The sequence below is a fragment of the Aethalodelphis obliquidens genome, unplaced genomic scaffold (genome assembly GCF_003676395.1).
Source record: "Aethalodelphis obliquidens isolate GAN/ISIS:26980383/991018 unplaced genomic scaffold, ASM367639v1 scaffold53, whole genome shotgun sequence".
In the NCBI taxonomy this organism is placed as follows: domain Eukaryota; kingdom Metazoa; phylum Chordata; class Mammalia; order Artiodactyla; family Delphinidae; genus Aethalodelphis; species Aethalodelphis obliquidens.
The window spans coordinates 129,442-148,789 of record NW_020837997.1 but is presented as its reverse complement, the minus strand read 5'-3'; the positions used below and the strand labels follow the sequence as shown (position 1 = coordinate 148,789).

Below are 19,348 nucleotides of genomic sequence, written 5' to 3'. Positions count from 1 at the left end.
TGTGTGTGTGTGTGTGTGTGTGTGTGTGTGTGTGTGTGTGTGTGTGTTTTGGCCGCCCTGCGTGACTTACGGGATTTTAGTTCCCTGCCCTCGGCAGTGAGAGCATGGAGTCCTAACCACTGGACTACCAGGGAACTGCCCTGGATAAACCAACTGTGACGTAGTTATACAATGGAATACTACTCAACAATAAAAAGGGACAAACTACTGATACTGGGCTGAGTAAGAGAAGCCTGACACCAAGGACCACATACTATATGATCCCACTTATGTAAAATTTTAAAACAGGAAAAACAAATCTATTGTGACAAAAAGGAGATCAGTGCTGACATGGGCAGGAGAGCAAAGCTTTATTGCAAAAGGGCACAAGGGAACTTCTGGGGTGATGGAGATGTTTTGTATCTTGACTGGGTGATGGTTACATGTGTAGACACTTGTCAAAACTCTCTAAACTTTGCACTTAAAATAGGTATATGCAAATTATAGCTCAAAAAACAGATTAAAAGAAGTAAAAATATAGAGACCATTTTCGGTCATCATTATGGTGAAGATTTAAAAAAATGTTAATATAAAAAATAAACAAATATGGAACAATTATACATAACTTATATATGTATATATGTCGTATTAAAATACCACCCAAGAGGGACTTCCCTGGTGGTGCAGTGGTTAAGAATCCGCCTACCAATGCAGGGGACACGGATTCGAGCCCTGGTCCGGGAAGATCCCACGTGCCGCGGAGCAACTAAGCCTGTATGCCACAACTACTGAAGCCCGTGTGCCTAGAGCCCATGCTCCTCAACAAGAGAAGCCACGGCAATGAGAAGCCCGCACACCGCAATGAAGAGTAGCCCCCGCTCGCTGCAACTAGAGAATGCCCTCGTGCAGCAACGAAGACCCAATGTGGCCAAAAATAAATAAATAAATAATTTTATTAAAAAAAAAACCACACACACACAAAAAAACCACCTGAGACCCTTACCCCAGAGATCAGAGCTTACATGATCCATATGGGGAACACCACTTCAGGGCCCTCGATGTGACACATGGGGAAAGACAACCCAGCCTGGCACTCTCACCAAAACGTGTAACCTGAATCTCATCGTGTTAGAACCTATCTGAGCAGAGTCTGCCATTACAACTAATCTTCACTCTTCAGAACTACTGATGCCGCGACAAACACTGAAATTCTAAGGAGAAAATGTTGCACATAGGACAACTAATAATTGGGAAGCATGATGCTCTGTGACTATTATTTTAATGTTGAATTTCCAGAATGTAGTAACTGTATTATGGTTATGTAAGCAAATACCCTTGCTTTTAGGAAATATGCTCCCTTGGCATGAACAAAGAGATAAAAGGGGAAGAATGTCTGCATATAACTCCCTAAAGATTCAGGAAAAAAAATGGGGGGGGGGGCGTTGGGGCTGAGACAGAGACAGAGTAAGAGAGAGAGAGAGGGAGGAGGGAGAGGGAGAGAGATAGTGACAGAGAATGCGGGAATTAAAGTGAAGAGTATTTGCAGTATTTCTATTCTGGCAGTCTCCCCCAAGCTTGATATTAATGCGAAAGCAAAAGTTAAAAATAAAAATAAATATAATATTTTAAAACTTTCTAAAGATGAATCCGTTTGGAACTGGGCTTCTCAAATTTGAATGTACATATCAATCACTCAAGCATCCTGGTAAAAATGCACATTATGCCCCTGCAGGTCTGGGGTGGAGCCTGACAGCCTACAGTTATCAGCCCTTAAGTGGCTTTACTGCTAGTCAGAGGCCAGTGTGGGGGAAGCCTGTCCAAGACAAGTTCCACAGAGTGGAAGACAAGCCTCAGGAAGCCACAGGCTCTCCTCACAAGGGCTTGCAGCAAAGAACTTGATGTTGGTCTTGAAGGGGTTAAGAATACACCACTCCAAAATATGCCACTTTGGCCTAAGGGCTGTTTTGAGCTGTAGGCAATGGAGAAACAGAAAGACTGCAGAAGAAGTACCCTCCCCCTACTTGCCTAAAGGCAGGGCGTAAATTTTCCTTTGTGAAGGACTCCTCCCCTCCTACCAGGGTGGGCAATGTGACTCTTAATAACCAGACAGAGCTCTAGACTCTTTATCAGCCCAGAGACAGCATAACAAATTTAACTAAATAACCTTTATCTTCCATTCGTTTCCACATATAGCTACCTTCCCACAATTTACCAGCCCTTGAAGCTCAAAATCCTCTTTGTCTTGTCATTTCTCCATAAATGTATTGCCTGTAGTTAAAATGGTATAATTCTCTGGGTCTGACTGCCTTCTAGTTTTCCTTTCATTTCTGTGAGGCACCCCATAGCCATATAAAATAAATATTTTTCACCTGTTAATCTGTCTTTTATCAGCTCGACTTGCAGTTTCCCAGCCACTGAACCTTAGAGAGTAGAAGAAAAAGTTTTTTTCCTCCCTGACTAGTCTCTTAATGAGAAAAAGATGGTAACTGCCACTATTGGTGAAATATGAAAGAAGTCAGTGCTCTAAGACAGCACTGCAGAGGTGTCTGGTTCTGAAGATTCTGAAGAAAAAACTGGCAGGTACGTATTTTTCAAAACAGATATGGCTGTTTTTCCCCGTAAGCCTTGGATAGGTGTCTGTGAATCTACCCCAAACTGCGATAGGAACAAAACACGGTGGGCACGGATGTTCACAGCATCACGTAAGCAAACCCAAGTCCCAGGTCCCGGGAAATGGATCAATGATGCTCCAATCACTGACAATCTGACACAGCCACTTAGCAGGATACCCAGGGAGCTTTTATATCATATGGAGAAATGCCTACATACACACTGGAGACAAAGCATACACACAGGACTCAATACAGCATATGATCCTAGAAAGGCACAAACAAAACAGCAGAGAAAAGAAGGAAGTTCATCAAGACACTCAGAGATCTTCTCAGATAACTGGAAACATGTAATATCCTTTCACTTTCTAAATCTCGCCAATTTTTATAACAAGAATGGGTGGGGGAAATAAATATGTCCATTTAAAATTAAAGTTTCAGAGGAGACTTCTGCTGCCTTCTCGAAGATGGAGCAGACATACATTCCTTTAATTCCCCCCACTGAGTATAATTAAAACCCCAGGAAATTATATATTAAAAAAACACAGCAAACTCTCTGAAAGGTGGAAAGAGGAAGGCACACCAGCTAGGGACCTCAGACAATACAGCGAGGAACAACAGAGTGCTGAGTACCCTGGATTTTTCTTTCTGTCTCATATATAAAAACTTGAAGCTGAAGGAGCAGGTGACCCCAAAATACCAACAGGCACAGATAAAAATACAACCCTAACAAAAGCCTGTTCTCTCAGCCACAGGGCCAGGAAAGTAACTAGACACACAATAACCGCTCTAGTCCAGCCAAGCACCACAAAAAAACATGGCCCCCAACCTCGCTCATGCTAGCATAGAATGGGTGGGAGCCTAGACTCCCACCCTCACCGGGCTGCAATGAAGTGCCCCAGCACCCCCACTGGTGGTCTCAGAGAAGGCCAAGGCCAAGCAGAGAGCTGGGACTTCCATCCCTGCTGACTAGTAACAGTCCTTCCCCCACACCACCCCAACACAGACTGTATCAATGGAGACCACATGGGGAGCTGGAACTCCCAACCCCCCTCAGAAGTCCAAGACATTTCAAAAAAAGGTACATTTGTGGACTTTCCTGATGGCACAGTGGTTAAGAATCCACCTGCCAATGCAGGGGACACGGGTTCGATCCCTGGTCCGGGAAGATCCCACCTGCCGCGGAGCAACTAAGCCCGTGCGCCACAACTACTGAAGCCCGAATGCCTAGAGCCGTGCTCCGCAACAAGAGAAGCCACCGCGATGAGAAGCCCGCGCACCACAACGAAGAGTAGCCCCCGCTCGAGGCAACTAGAGAAAACCCATGCACAGCAATGAAGACCCAACGCTGCCAAAAAAAAAAAAAGGTACATTTGCAACAGCGGACTTATCCTAAAAGAATGGCTAAAGAAAATTCTCTAAACAGAAAGGAAACAATAAGAGAAGGAACTATGGAACATAAGAAAGGAAGAGAGGAAAAAGTTAAGTCAAAATATGAGCGAAGGCGATAGGCTGCCCTCCTCCTTTTTAAGTTTTCTAAATAAATATTTGATAGTTGAAGCACCAATTATAACATTGTCTGACACGGTTGTAAATGTCTGACGTGGTTCTAAATGTATGTAGAGAAACTATTTAAATCAATTGTATTATAAAAGGAGGAGGGGGAGGGGATGTAAAGTTATGTATATTTAATACCTAGAGCAACTGAGACAGGAAGGAAGTGGGAAGGGCACAACCATTAAAAAAATGACACAACCATTAAGAAGAACAGGATACCACAAAAACCGGTTAGAACCTACTAGGCCCAAGATGGTGGAAGATCTGACTTCCAGTGTACCTTAAGCCTCATTATATGCCCCTTGTAATACATCAGCATATGCTAAATGACACACCCACAGGCACATAACAGTTCTGAGGCCAACCATAAAAGGCCAAAATACGGGGCGGTGGCGCAATTCCTGGAAATCTCTCTCCCTTCCCCAAAATAACTGGAATAATCCTCCCACTCCTTAGCCTGTGAAATTACCCAGCCCATAAAAACTAACCACCCCATATTTCAGTGCCGCCTCTTGCCTTCTGAGAAGGCTTACACTGTCTGCGGAGTGTGTATCTCTCTAAATAAACCGCTTTCACACTACTATGGCTCGCTCTTGAATTCTTTCCTGTGCGAAGCCAAGGACCCTCACTTAGTGGCTGTCCCAGGAACTCCCCCAAGACCTGGGACATGACCATCCTCTCGTGCCCCGTTTTTCCTGCAACACAATCACTAAAAAGCTCTATTGACAAAGGTTCTTTGCTTGACCAAACTTGGTCAGGCTCCTGAACCTTCCCCTGGGCCCATCTGTGCACTTCCTTGTAAAACTCAATTTCAGCATAAGTCAGTTTAACCAGAACGTCCTGTCTTCCACATCTGATTGGCTTCCACATCCTAGGTGATGTCTGGTCACGCTGGCCTGTCTGCAGCAAGAATCCTGTTAGGTTGGTCTAGCCAGAATCCCTTCTATCCCTGATGCTTTCTCTTAGTAATTTTCCATCCGCTGACCCCACCCTGCTCCTTGGCTATAAGTTCCCATTTGCCCATGCTGTATTTGGAATTAAGCCCCACCTCTCTCCTCCACTGTAAAATTCCATTCTAGTGGTCCCTATACCTGTCAACATGGTCCTGAATACAGTCTGCCTTACCATCTGTAACAAGCGTCACTGAATATTTTTTTTTAACAATATAAAGATATACACTTGACAATGCACTAGGCAAACAGAAATGGAATTCTTCGGAATGTTCAAGTAACCCACAGGAAGTCAAGAAAAAGAAAATGAAGAAACAAAAAACAGAACAAATAGAAAAAAAAACAGAACAGACTTAAGCCCTAACATGCCAATAATTACATGAAATACAAATGGTCTATGTACATCAGTTAAAACACAGTGATTTGCAGAATGGATTAAAAAACATGACCCAACTATATGCTATCTAAAAGAAACTCACTTCAAACCTAATGATACCGACAGGTTGGAAGTGAAAGGGTGGAAAATATTTAATATGCAATTATTAATCAAAAGAAAGAGTAGCTATATTTATACCAGATAAGGTACGTCAGAATAAAGAAAATTATCAGAGAGGGGGGGACATTACATATAATAATAAAAGGGTCAATCCAACAAGAAGGCATAGCAATCCTAAATGTGTATGTCTCAAACAAAAGAGCTGCAAAATATGTGAAGCAAAAACTGACAGAACGGAAAAGAGAAATAGACAAATCAACTACGACAGTTGACAATCAGCTACTGTAGTTGGAGACTTTGACATCCCTCTCTCAAAAACTAACACAACAATCAATTAGAAAATAAGCAAGGATACAGAAGGACTCAATAGCACCATCAACAAACAGGAGCCAATCAGCATTTATAGAACACTTCACTAGACAACAGCAAAATGTTTTGTTATTCAAATGGCCACAGAATATATACCAAGACAGACCATACACCGGGTCATGGAAATCCTGGAAGGAGAGGAGAAACTCCCAACAAATTTGCAGGAGTTGAAATAATACCGTGTGTTCTCTGAAAACAATGGAATGGAACTAGCTATTAATCAATAGTAGAAAGGTAACAGGAAATCTCCAAACCCATGGAAATTTAACACCACACTTCTCAAGTGGGATAAAGAAGAAGTCTCAAGGGAAATTTAAAAATACATTGAAGTGACTGAAAACAAAAATACATTGTATTATAATCTGTGGGACCTTGTTAAAGCAGTACAGTAGCTAAAGCAGGGAAATTTATAGCACTAAATTACATCAGAAATGCTTACATTTGAGTCTCAAATCAATTATCTAAGCTCCCACCTCAAGAACCCAGAAAGGGAATAGTAAAACAAACCCAAACATGCTAAATGAAGAAAATAATATGAGAGCAGAAATCAATGAAATTGAAAACAGAAAAATAATAGAGAAAAATCAATGAAATAAAGAGCTAGTTCTTTGAAAATATCAATAAAATTGAAAACCTCTGAAACGATTGACAAAGAAAAATAAAGGCACAAATTTTCAATATCAGGAATGAAACAGGGATATCACAGACCCTGCTGATTAACAGAAAGGATGATAAAGTTAAACTACAAATCACTCCACACACAAAAATTTAACAACTTAGATGAAATGAAACAATTCTTTGAAAACTACATACTACCACAACTCATCCACTATGAAACAGATAGTATGAACAGCCCTATAAACACTAAGGAAGTTTAATATATAATTAAAATACCACACACAACCCACCCCACCCCCAAACCTTCAGGTTCTTATAGTTTCGCTAGAGTATCCTACCAAATGTTCAAAGAATAACACTAGTTCTATACAATCTCTTTTAGAATACAAGAAGAGGGGACACTTCCCAATTCATCTTCTGAAGCTAGTATTACCCTGAACAAAACTAGGCAAAGACAGTAAAGAAAACAAACAAACAAAAACCACTGACAGGTATTGCTTCACAGCAAGCACATGGGATATACGGGCAGGGCGAGCTCCAGTCCCCTGCCCGGGCTCCTGCCAGGTCTCCGCGTGAGTCTCTGGCGTCCTGCCCCAGCCGGGCCAGCTTGGGATGCCCCCTGGATCCGGGGGCTCTTAGGGGCCTTGCGAACCCGGCGGGCCGAGGCCGTCTTCCCCTGGGCCCTGCCGTTCCTGCTGGCTGCAGACGCATACCGCAAGCTCGAAGACGCTGGTGTCCAGTTTCCCTTGACCTTGAGGACCCGGGAAGGTCGTACGAGCCAAGGCTATGACTAGCCTCAGATTGCCCAGAAGCGTTTTAAGAAAGCCAGATGCCTGGATTGGGCTCTGCAGAGCGCTACGAGGGACACCTTCACATAAACACTGTGCTTCCTGGAATCGATACTTATATTTGTCTAGTACCAAGTTAAATGCTTCAAATTATAAAACATTTTTCCATAACATTTTCTCACTGAGACTCTCAGGGCTTTTTATATCTCAAGAATATATTTTATGGGCTTCCCTGGTGGCGCAGTGGTTGAGAGTCTGCCTGCCGATGCAGGGGACACGGGTTCATGCCCCGGTCCAGGAAGATCCCACATGCCGCAGAGCGGCTGGGCCCGTGAGCCATGGCCGCTGAGCCTGCGCGTCCGGAGCCTGTGCTCCGCAACAGGAGAGGCCACGACAGTGAGAGGCCCGCATACCGCAAAAACAAACAAACAAAAAGAATATACTTTCCCATTTTCCATAAGACTCCAAAGTAATGTAAACTCTAAAAAATCCACTAAAAAGACTCTGCAAAAAGTGGAAGATGAAGGGGACTCATGAGATGAGTGAGCAGGAAGAGGAGCCAGAGGACGACCCCAGCGCAGTCAGAGACCATAAGGACCTGGAAAAAGTAGTGCAGGCTTTCCGATATGATGTTATCCTGAAGACGGGCCTAGATACCAGGAGAAACAAAGTGGAAGATGCATTCTACAAAGGTGAACTCAGGCTGAACGGGAAAAAATTATGGAAGAAAAGCAGAACGGTGAAAGTGGGAGATACATTGGATCTTCTAATTGGAGAGGATAGAGAAGCAGAAACAGACAGTGATGAGGATTCTCTTGAAAAAAGTGTTTGAAGAGAAGACCAGCAGTGAGAAATAGTGGTGTTAAGGCAGTGGAAAAAGTTAAAATTGCCTAAAAAAAGTACACTCAAATAAATGGATTGCTTTTTAGCCATTTGACAAAAAAAAAAAAAATAATCCTTAACAAAATAATAGCTAATAAAATTCAGCAATATATAAACAGAATTTTATACCATGACAAGAAGGCGTTTATTCCAGGGAAGCAAGGCTGGTTCAATATTTGGAAGTCAGTCAATACAATCCATAATATTAACAGCCTAAAGAAAATTCACGTGATCATATCAACTGAAGTAGAAATGGTTTTGACAAATTCAACAATCACACATAATAAAAACTCCAGAAAAATAGGAATTAAGAAACTTACTCAACTTGATAATTTATTTAAAATTTACAGCTAACATTATACTTAATGGTGACAGACTGAATGCATTTCCCCTAATATCAGGAACAAGGCAAGGCTGTCCCCGCTGCTGCTATTCAACATTGTGCTGGGAGTTCTAGCCAGTGGAATGAGGCAAGAAAAGGAAATAAATGCATAAAAACTGGAAAGAAAGAAAGAAAACTGCCTTTCTTTGCAGATGACACGATTGTCTACAGAGAAACTCCAGGAACTGTTTAAAATAAAATAAAAACCCCAAACCCTCCTTAAACTGATGTATGAATCCTGCAAGGTCACAGAATAGAAAATAAACACTCAAAAATCAATTGTGTTTCTTATACTATAAATGGATGTGTTATCATCAAAATTAAAAATAATTCCTCAAAAAATGAAGTACCTACATATAAATCTAACAAAACACATACAAAATTTATATGCTAAGAACTACATAACAGTGATGAAAGAAATCAAAAAAATAAGTAAATGGAGAAGGATTCTGCATTCACAGATTGAAAGATTCAGATGATAAAAATGTCAATGCTCCCCAAATTGATATACAGGTTTAACAAAATTCCTATCAAAATCTCAGTTATACCCTTTATAGATATGGACAAGATTATTCTAAAATTCACAGAGAAAGGCAAAGGGACTAAAATAGCTAAAATAATTTTGAGAAAAAAAAATAAAAAAAGAGGAATCAATCTACCTAATTTTAAGACTTAGTATAAGGTACAGTAATCAAAATTATGTACTATTAGAGAGAGACAAATAGATCAACGGAACAGAACAGAGAACCTGGGAAAAGACCCACACAAATATGCTCAATGGATTTTTGATAAAGGAGCAGAAGCAATTCAGTGGGGGAAAGAACGTTTTCAACAAATGGTGCTGGAGCAACTGGACGTCCACTGGCAAAAAACATGAATCTTGACCTAAGTCTTACACCTTATACAAAACTTAGAGATCATGGACTTAAATGTAAATGGATCACAGATCATGGATTAAATGTATCATGGACTTAAATGTAAAATGCGTACGTAACTATATAACTTTTAGGAAAAAACAGGAGAAAATCTTTGGGATCTAAGACTAAGCAAAAGAGTTCTTAGACTTTACACCAAAAGCGTGATCCTTAAAAGGAAAAACTCACAATCTGGACTTAATCCAAATTTAACACTTTTGCTCTACTAAAAACTCTGTTAAAGGGATGGAAAGACAAGTTCCAGAGTGAGAGGATACATTTGCAAAATACATATCCAACAAAGGACAAGTATCTAGAATATATACTGAGCTCTTGAAACAACAGTGAAAAAGTAAATGGTCCAATTAGATCACAGGCAAAAGTCATGAAGAAATATTTCACATAAGAGGATATTCACATGGCAGCTGAGCACCTGAAAAGATGTACAACATTATTAGTCACTAGGGAAATGCAGATTTAAACCATAATGAGATATCACTTATCAGAATGGCTAAAATAAAAAAAGTGACAACAAATGGTGGGAGGATGTGAAAAATGTAGATCAGTCATACATTGTTCATAGGAATGCAAAATGGTACAGTCACTCTGGAAAAGGATGTAGTAGTTCCCTGAAAAACTAAATAGGCACTTGCCATCCAACCCAACAACCGAATGCCTGTGCATTTACCCCAAAGGAATGAAGACCGATGTTCACACAAAAGCTGTACACAAATGTTTACAGCAGCTTTATGCAAAATGGCCCCAAACCAGAAACAGCCTAGATGTCCTTCAACAGGTAACGGGTTAAACAAACTGTGGTATATCCAAACCAAGGAATTCTACTCAGCACTAAAAAAGGAATGGACTACTGATACATGTAAAACCCTGGCTGAAGCTCCACAGAATTATGCTGATAAATCCATTTATATAATTTTTTTGAAATGACAACATTACAGAGATGTAAAACAGATTAGTGGTTGTCAGAGAAGGATGAGAGCACGGGGTAAAAGAGAAGTGGGTTTGGCTATAAAAGGCAACATGGAGGATCCTCCAGTGAAGCCAATGATCTGTATCCTATATGTATCAATGTCAATATGCTAGTTGTGATACTGTATTATATTTTTACAAGATGTTACCATTTAGTGTAAAAGTACAAGGGATCTCTTGTTATTTCTTACAACTACATGTGAATCTACAATTGTGTAAAAAATTTAAAAATATATAAACTTTATGTGCACCCATGATCATAGCAGCATTATTTATAATAAAAGGTGTGTCCATCAATGAATGAACAGATAAACCAAATGCATTACATACATACCATGGAATATTATTCGGCCTTAAAAAGGAAGGAGATTCTGACACATGTTACGTCATGGATGAACCTTGAGGACATTACGCTAAATGAAATAAGTCAGTCAGAAAAAGACAAATACCGTGGGATTCCACTTTTATGAGCTATCTAGCGTAGTCAAATCATAGAAAAAGTAGAATGGTGGTTTCAAGGGGCTGGGGGTATGAGGGAATGGAGGGAATTAATTACTTAATTTGTGAGGAATTTCAAATTGGCAAAATGAAAAAATACTGGAGATTGGCTACACAACAATGTGAATATGTTTAACATTACTGAACACTTAAAAACACTACTGTACATTAGAAATGGTTAAGATACTAAATTTTATGTTATGCACATTCTACCACAAATGAATTTTTTTTAAAAACTAAAAAAAAAAAGACCTTCACAATGGTTACTTCTAGTGCACTAGGCAGAAACTGTCCTCAATAGAGTGATAAAACAGCATTGATCTATCAAAATCTACATTTTCCTTTCACAAGATGAATACCAAAGCTCATTAGATATTAAATTCACAGTATCTCCTTGTGTGTCATACTGGTCAAAGGTATCAAGTTTTAATAAGAAATATGAGTTTCATCTCCTTTGGGTCATTTGTGTTCAACAACTACCACAGTACATAGAGGATGCTAAAACACGTGTGCTGAGCACTAGGGCCCATGAGTACAGCACTGAGGGAAAAGAGACACCCCATCCCATGTACCCTGGTTAATTCCTTCCTATCCTGAGCCCTCTCCACTCCCCAAGTTTAAAGTCTTATTGAATGCACTGTGCAGACAGCAAACTTGAGATGTGTTTCCTGTGCATCTACTGTCCTTCAGTCTTCCAGCTGCCAGGGAACCAGAAACAAAACAAAGTCCATACCTTCACACAGCCCATTCTTGTGGGAGGAGATGACTCTGTGGTACAGTAACTAAATTTTATGCCAGCCAATGGAAAGCGTTAGAAATAAAAATGAAGGGGTATGGTGGGAAACCAAGGCCAAAGGCAGAAACCGGGCTGAAAAGAGGTGGGTGAGAGCACCTGCCAGACCAACACCAGCCCCTATCCTGTGAGGACACCTGAGAAAGTAAGCCTCGTGAGGGAACACGGAAGGGGAAAATGCAGAGGAGATTCCCTAACAACTCACTGCACGGTTGTGTGACGGTGCTGAAATAATCTGTGCTTTTTTCCTCCATTTCCTAATATTTCTGACATAGCTACTACCGTGATTATTATTAAATAAAAAAAATACCCTATGAAGTAAAAGAGTGAAGAGGTCTCTCTTTTTTCACAGGAAAGGAACTCTAAGATGCCAAGAGGACAACAGACGAGGACTCCAGGGCATTTGTTTTCCACCATCTTTGTCTGCACAAAGGCTCCCGAAGGTGACAAACAGTCAGGACTACACAGGCAGGAGGGATGCAGAAGAGCATCTTACAAACTCATGCCCTTCCTGTATTAGTTTTTCTCTGCTAGGGCTGAACAACCTGTGGGGCAGACAGCAAGCTGGCTGGGGTCCTGGAAAAGCTGCCATGCAGCTTAGAGACAGGCAAATATGGGGTTCTCAAAGACCCTTGAAGAAAACACTCACCGGGGGCAGCTGGAGGGCAGTCACCTGCTGTGCGTCCCTCAAACTCGCTTCCTGAAGAAGGGAAGTGTCTTGCAGGACTGAAAGAGATCAGAAATGGATAGCTCATAAAATCCTGGGTCTCTTTTTTCACCTGTAGAAAGAGGATTACCAGATGATGCACATAAAAAGCACCCGCGGGACTTCCCTGGTGGTACAGTGGTTAAGAATCCGCCTGCCAATGCAGGGGACATGGGTTCGATCCCTGGTCCAGGAAAATCCCACATGCTGCGGGGCAACTAAGCCCGTGCACCGCAACTACTGAGCCTGCACTCTACAGCCCACAAGGCACAACTACTGAAGCCCGCGCACCTAGAGCCTGTGCTCCACAACAAGAGAAGCCACCGCAAATCACAATGAAGAGTAGCCCCCGCTCGCTGCAACTAGAGAAAGACCGCGCAAAACAACAAAGACCTAACATAGCCAATGAATAAATAAATAATTTAAGTAAAAAAAAAAAAAAAAGCACTTGCAAAATAAGGATTTCTGTCACTTTGCTTTCAGACATGTCAGTGGGGGCAGTAACGGGGAATGCCTGGGGTCCAGTTGGCTCTGCCACCAACTAGCTATGTGACTCCCTGAAGGTCCAGGGACGTCAGCTGTATCATCCACAATACAAGGGAAATGAAGGTTAGAGGTCCATGGAGTAAAAGGGGTCAGTAAGAGCTGTTAGCAATTAAGATTACTGTGGGACTCCAGTGTCATATAAATGTATACATTTATAAGTTTATAAATTGCAAAGCTCTTTAAGAAAGACTATTATCTCTATCAGATGCTCCTGGAAGAGCACCTCCCACAGTGCCCAACCACCATCACTCAAAATGTGTACACATTGTAGTACTGGGATCATCTCACTCTCCCTTATCTGGGCTCCCAAGGGCTTCTGCTACATTCTCATATGATTTCTCTCCCCTGACCAGCACGTGCCCAGGCTTCTGCAAGAAGTGAGCCACATACCTGGCCCATGGTGCAGCCATGTCGAAATGAGCTGTGTTTCAAAAAGGTACCCCTTTCACAGAAGAAGCTGCACTATCACCTCTCAGTTTGGAGAAAATCTGGGAGGTTACCCGCAGCTCATGATGTGAAATCAGTGTCAAAGCTAACATTAGAAGCCAGTGTTCCTCCCCTCTCACACCTGGGACATAAAAGCGTTCGGCAAACAGCAGGGGCAGGTGTGGCTATTTGGAACGACAGCCTGAGACAGGAGCCAGCTCAGACCAGCAGTGACACTTGGGTGGGGGTGTGTGAGGAGAATTCCCCACGGAAGGCAGCCTCATCACTCCGCTGCCAGAAGCTCAGGCTAGGTGGGCATGGATTCGAGGAAGGCATGTTTTCATTCTGCTCTCATACCTCCCACCTTCTGGGCTATAAAACACAGCCCTACCCTATCTTTCACCATGATAAATGAGCACATCGACATTTTAAAGATTACTTTGGACAGCTTTCAGCCTCTAAACAAAATCTATATTTTGGGGAAAAGCTTCAAGATTAGGAACTATATGGCTTTTACTGGAAGTGCTTCCCAATGATAAATCACCTGAACTTTTAAGGTGTCAATAGCTAACTCTCATCATGCCTACTTTGTCCATTCATTATTGCTCAAGGAAATGGAAGCGCTGACCCTTTTGATCCAAAGCCCATCCATGGTAGCTGGATCATCTCAGAACTTCACCCGGAAGTGAATAGGCTGCTACAGTTCCTGAAGCACCTCCTCCTCCTGAGGGTCCTGTCATGGCCATCATCAACCTGCATAACCCAGGCTGCTTGCACATGCATTGTTTATTTGGGCAAATGGTTGTTTCTCATGCCTGTGGTTATGGGCTGAATTGCATCCCTGCCAAATTCATATGTTGAAGTCCCAACCCCCAGTACCTCAGAATGGGACTAGATTTGGACATAGGGCTTTTCAAGAGATAATCAAGTTACAATGAGGTATTTGGGGTGAGCCCTAATCCAATATGCCTGAGGCTCTTATAATAAGAAGAGATTAGGACACAGACACACAGAGGGAAGACCATGTGAGGAAACAGGGAGAAGATGGCTGTCTAGAAGCCAAGGAGAATCAGGTCTTAGGAGAAACCAACTCTGCTGATACCTTGATCTAGGACTTCCAGCTTTCAGAACCATGAGACAGTAAATTTCTGTTGTTTAAGCTGCCCAGTCTGTGGGACTTTATTATGGCAGCCCAAACAAACTAGCACATCTGTCTTGACTTTTAACCAAGGAGAGGCTGGAGCGTTAATTTGATTTGTACAGAAATCAGTATAGTTTCACACATAAAGAAATGTAATATGTAACTTTTAAAAACTGAAAACCTTATTACAATGACAAGGACAACTTCTGTGAATCATAAGAACGCATTCCTGGTCTCCTCATACTTTCTTTTTCCATCTATAACTATAGCACAACTGTAGCACAAGTCTGCCCAAACTAACCCTCACACCCTACAGGTCATTTCCTTCAAACTGAGAGCACCACTTCTTTCCATGATGATTAATTACTTCAACTAGAAACCATGGGCAGGAATTCCCTGGTTGTCGAGTGGTTAGGACTCCACGATTCCACTGCAGGGGGTACGAGTTTGATCCCTGGTCAGGGAACTAAGATCCTGCATGCTGCACGGCGCAGCAAAAAAAAAAAATCAAAAAAAACCAAACAAACCATGGGCAGCTCAGGCCCCCTGTTCAGTATTTTATGGGTATCCAGGCATACCTCATTTTATTGCACTCTGCAGATATTACTTTTTTTAAAAACTGAAGGTTTGCGGCAACCTTGCATCAAACAAGCCTACTGGTAACATTTTCCCAAAAGAATTTGCTCACTTCATGTTTCTGTGTCACATTTTGGTAATTCTTATAACATTTCAAACTTTTCCATTATTGTATTTGTTACGGTGATCTGTGACCAGTGATCTTTAATGTTACTATTGTAATTGTTTTGGGGTGCCGTAAACCATGCCCATATAAGACAACAAACTTAACTGATAAATGTTGTGTGTGTTCCAGTGGCTCCCATACTTCTCTCCCTCTCCTCGGGCCTCTCTATTCTGTGAGACACAACAATACTGAAATTAGGCCAATTAATAACCCTACAATAGCCTCTAAGTGTTCACATGAAAGGAAGAGCCGCATACCTCTCACTTTAAATCAAAAGACAGAAATAATTAAACGAAGTGAGGAAGGCACGTCAAAAGCTGAGACAGGCTGAAAGCTAGGTCTCTTGCACCAAACAGCCAAGCTGCAAATGCAAACAAAAAGTTATTGAAAGAAATTAAAAGTGCTACTCCAATGAACACACAAGAAAGCAAAACCGCCTTATCGCTGATATGGTGAAAGTTTTAGTGGTCTGGAGAGATCAAACCAGCCACAACCTTCCAGCTTAAGCGAAAACCTAATCCAGAACAAGGCCCTAGTTCTCTTCAATCTATTAAGGCTGAGAGAGATGAGGAAGCTGAAAAAGAAAAGCTTGAAGCTAGCAGAGGTTGGTTCACGAGGTTTAAGGGGAAAAGCCGGTCTCCATAACCTAAAAGTCCAAGGTAAAGCAGCCGGTCTCCCAGAAGATTTAGCCAAGATCATGAAATGAAGGTGGCTACACTGCACAACAGACTTCCAGTTTAGACAAAATAGCCTTATATTGGAAGAAGATGCCACCTATAGGGCTATCAGAGCTAGAGAGAAGGCAATGCCTGGCTTCAAAGCTTCCAAGGTCAGGCTGACTCTCCTGTTAGGTGCTAATGCATTTGGTGACTATAAGTTGAAACCAGTGCTCATTTACAATTCCAAAACTACTAAAACTTCCCTTAAGAATCATGCTAAATCTACTCTGCCTGTGCTCTATAAATGGAACAAAGCCTAGATGACAGCACATCTGGTTACAACATGGTTTACTGAATATTTTAAGCCCACTGTTGAGATCTACTGCTCAGAAAAAAAGATTCCTTTCAAAATAGTACTGCTTTTTGACTAGTCACCCAACAGCTCCCTGATGAGATGGACGAGATTAACATTGTTTTCATGCCTGCTAACATAACATCCATTCTGAAACCCACAGGTCAAAGAGTACTTTCAAGTTTCAAGTCTTATCATTTAAGAAATACACTTCACATGGTAATAGCTGCCATACACAGTGATTCTTCTGATGGATCTGGACAAAGTAAACTGAAAATCTCCTGGAAAGGATTCACCATTCTAGATGCCAGTAAGAACATTCACGGGAATTCCCTGGCAGTCCACTGGTTAGGACTCGGTGCTTTCACTGCAGGGGCCCAGGTTCAACCTCTGGTTGGGGAACTAAGATCCCACAAGCTGCGCGGCACAGCCAGAAAAAAAAGAACATTCATGGGAAGAGATCAAAATATCAACATTAACAGAAGTCTGAAAGAAGGTGATACCCATCCTCATGGATAACTTTGAGAGGTTCAAGTGGAGGAAGAAACTGCAGATGTGGTGGAAACAGCAAAGAGAAACAGAATTGGAAGTGGAGCCTGAAGATGTGACTGAATAGCGACAATCTCATGATAAAACTTGAATGGATGAGGAGTTGCTTCTTACGGACGAGTAAAGAAAGTGGTTTCTTGAGATGGAATCTACGCCTGGTGAAGATACTGTGAAGACTACTGAAATGACAACAAAGGATTTAGAATATTATATGAACTTAGCTAATAAAGCAATGGCAGAGTTTGAGAGGACTGACTCCAATTTTAAAAGGAAAGACGTCTGTGGGTAAAATGCTATAAAACAGCATTACGTGCTACAGAGAGATTGTTCGTGAAAGGAACGATTCAATGGATGAGGCAAACTTCATTGTGGTCTTATTTTAAGAAATTGCCAGGCACCCCAACCTTCAGCAACCACCAACCTGATCAGTCAGCAGCCACCAGCATGGACGCAAGACCCTTCACCAGCAAAAACATTTCATCGTGCTGAAGGCTCATATGATAGTCCGCAATAAAGTATTTTCAATTAAAGTATGTACATTGATTCTTTAGACATAATGCTATTGGACACTTAATAGACTACAGTGTAAACACAAATTTTATATGTACCGGGAAACCAAAATTTCATGTGACTCACTTTATTGAGATTATCTCCACTGGACAGACCAGGAAACTGAGGCTTGCAGAGTTTAGAAGCATGCCCTGGGTCATACCTGGAGGATTCAAAGCCAAATGTATCTGCTGCTAAAGCCACCTGACTGTGGCCATTGGTGCATTTTGTACAGATATTCAGACACGTCTAGCCAACATCCATGCTCCAAGTCCTGAAGATACCACCCTATCCCCTAGGAAGCATTTTTATATTTCTTTGCAATATTATAACAATCCTGAGAGCGGAAGTTGTTTGGCTGGGGAAAGAGCGGTTCAGAGAGACAAGAGGACATGGCCATGCTCAGCTCCCCACACAGGCCCTATTGGGACGGCGACGGTGCCCAGCTGTCCCCAGACCAACAAAGCCGAGAGGTGCGCCCTCAAAGAGACAAGATGATGCAGCCTCAAAAACACCTACCCATAGTAGAGGTCCCTCTGGGCAGACCTGGCACCCATGAAGAGGATACTCTCATGAGATTCTGATTGAATTGCTCTAGGGAAGAACCAGACGCTGAAAATGGTTCCAGGCTACTTAGGGGGAAGGAGAGAACTAAAAATGTCAAGAGCTACTTCCAAGTGCACAGGACTAGGTACAAACACCCCTTCCCCACTCCCTTGGGCTCCCTACCTGGGTCCCCGCTGAGCTGGCCCGAGAGTCTGCTTGGAAGCCCGGGGCCCTGAGCCAGGGCCATGGGCTGGGCGTCCTGGCTCTTTGCAAGGTCACTCTGGGGTTCTGCTGGCAGCCGCTCCTGCTCCTGGTCTGGAGGGCTGTCCCCATCGTCAATCACCACGGGGTCTTCACAGTGCTTGAGCTGCAATCCCAGAGAGGGCTTTTCAGAGCTCGGTGGAGAGGTCCCTGGCCAGATGAGGACCAGCAACTGTGCCAGGGACTGGACAAACCCCTCCCTCCCTGGGCCTGCTGACTGTTGACTCTACCACTAGAAGCTCAGTCCCAGCCCTGTACAGGGCTATAAAGTGCGGGGGCGGGGGTAACATAACCATGCCACCAATGAGGGCCTTTAGGGAATGGAATCTGCTTTTTTAGAAAACCAAACTTCAATGTGGGCATAACTGAAGCACATAGCTCTAGATGGAATTCCTCATCCCTGGCCAGGGGACGCGTGACCCCACCAAACCATCAAAGCACAAGGTGGCCCCCCTTTCCACACCTGCTGCCCAGCCCCACTCTCTCCCTCTCCCTTCCCATCCTCCCAGCCAGCCCAGCCCAGCCCCCTCTGCTCACCCATTGCCAGGGTCTCCCCGGCTCTCGTTCCAGTGCCTCCACAGCAGCCACAGCCTGATCGCCACTCTCAGGTTCCTGGGCCCGCACCCAGCCCTGGATCTCCCGGGGCAGGATGGCCAGAAACTGCTCCAGCACCAGCAGCTCCAGAATTTGCTCCTTCGTGTGCCTTTCAGGCCGCAGCCAGCCCCGGCACAGGTCCCAGAGGCGGTGCAGGGCCTCCCTGGGGCCCGCCGCCTCCTGGTAGCAGAAACGTCGGAAGAGGCGGCGGGAGGACTCGGGGCTGGGAAGCTCACCCTGGGGGCTAGGGTTCTCTCCCGGTGGGCTCCTCATTTTCCTGGGCTCCTCACTTTCCTTCGGAGCCAAGACTCGGGGGCACAGGGCTGTGGGCATGATGGGATTTGATGGGGGTCAGCAGCAGAAGACGACCCTATTTCCAAACAGAAATCACTGGCTTCAATGTTCTGGTCTCCTGCAGTAGTTTTTTGGGGGTGGTGATGGGAAAAGTGAAAAAG

At 43.0% G+C, this 19,348-nt stretch overlaps 1 protein-coding gene and 1 pseudogene across 3 annotated transcripts in view; one reads left to right on the top strand and one right to left on the bottom strand.

Annotated features, from left to right (window-relative positions):
• The window catches only part of ZNF496 (zinc finger protein 496), a 41,832-nt gene that overhangs the window by 19,046 nt on the left and 3,438 nt on the right, over window positions 1–19,348 (bottom strand). For 2 of the 3 annotated variants that reach the window (XM_027084452.1, XM_027084453.1), the window contains exons 4-6: window positions 18,837–19,263; window positions 18,222–18,405; window positions 12,472–12,548 (exon numbers count right to left, since the gene is read on the bottom strand). In XM_027084452.1, the coding sequence (XP_026940253.1) occupies window positions 12,472–12,548; window positions 18,222–18,405; window positions 18,837–19,226 (651 nt within the window). In that variant the 5' untranslated portion in view covers window positions 19,227–19,263. The remainder of the gene's footprint in view (window positions 1–12,471; window positions 12,549–18,221; window positions 18,406–18,836; window positions 19,264–19,348) is intronic. The other variant, XM_027084455.1, reaches the window with a different exon arrangement.
• On the top strand, window positions 7,091–8,279 carry LOC113608735 (uncharacterized protein C6orf203 pseudogene; annotated as a pseudogene).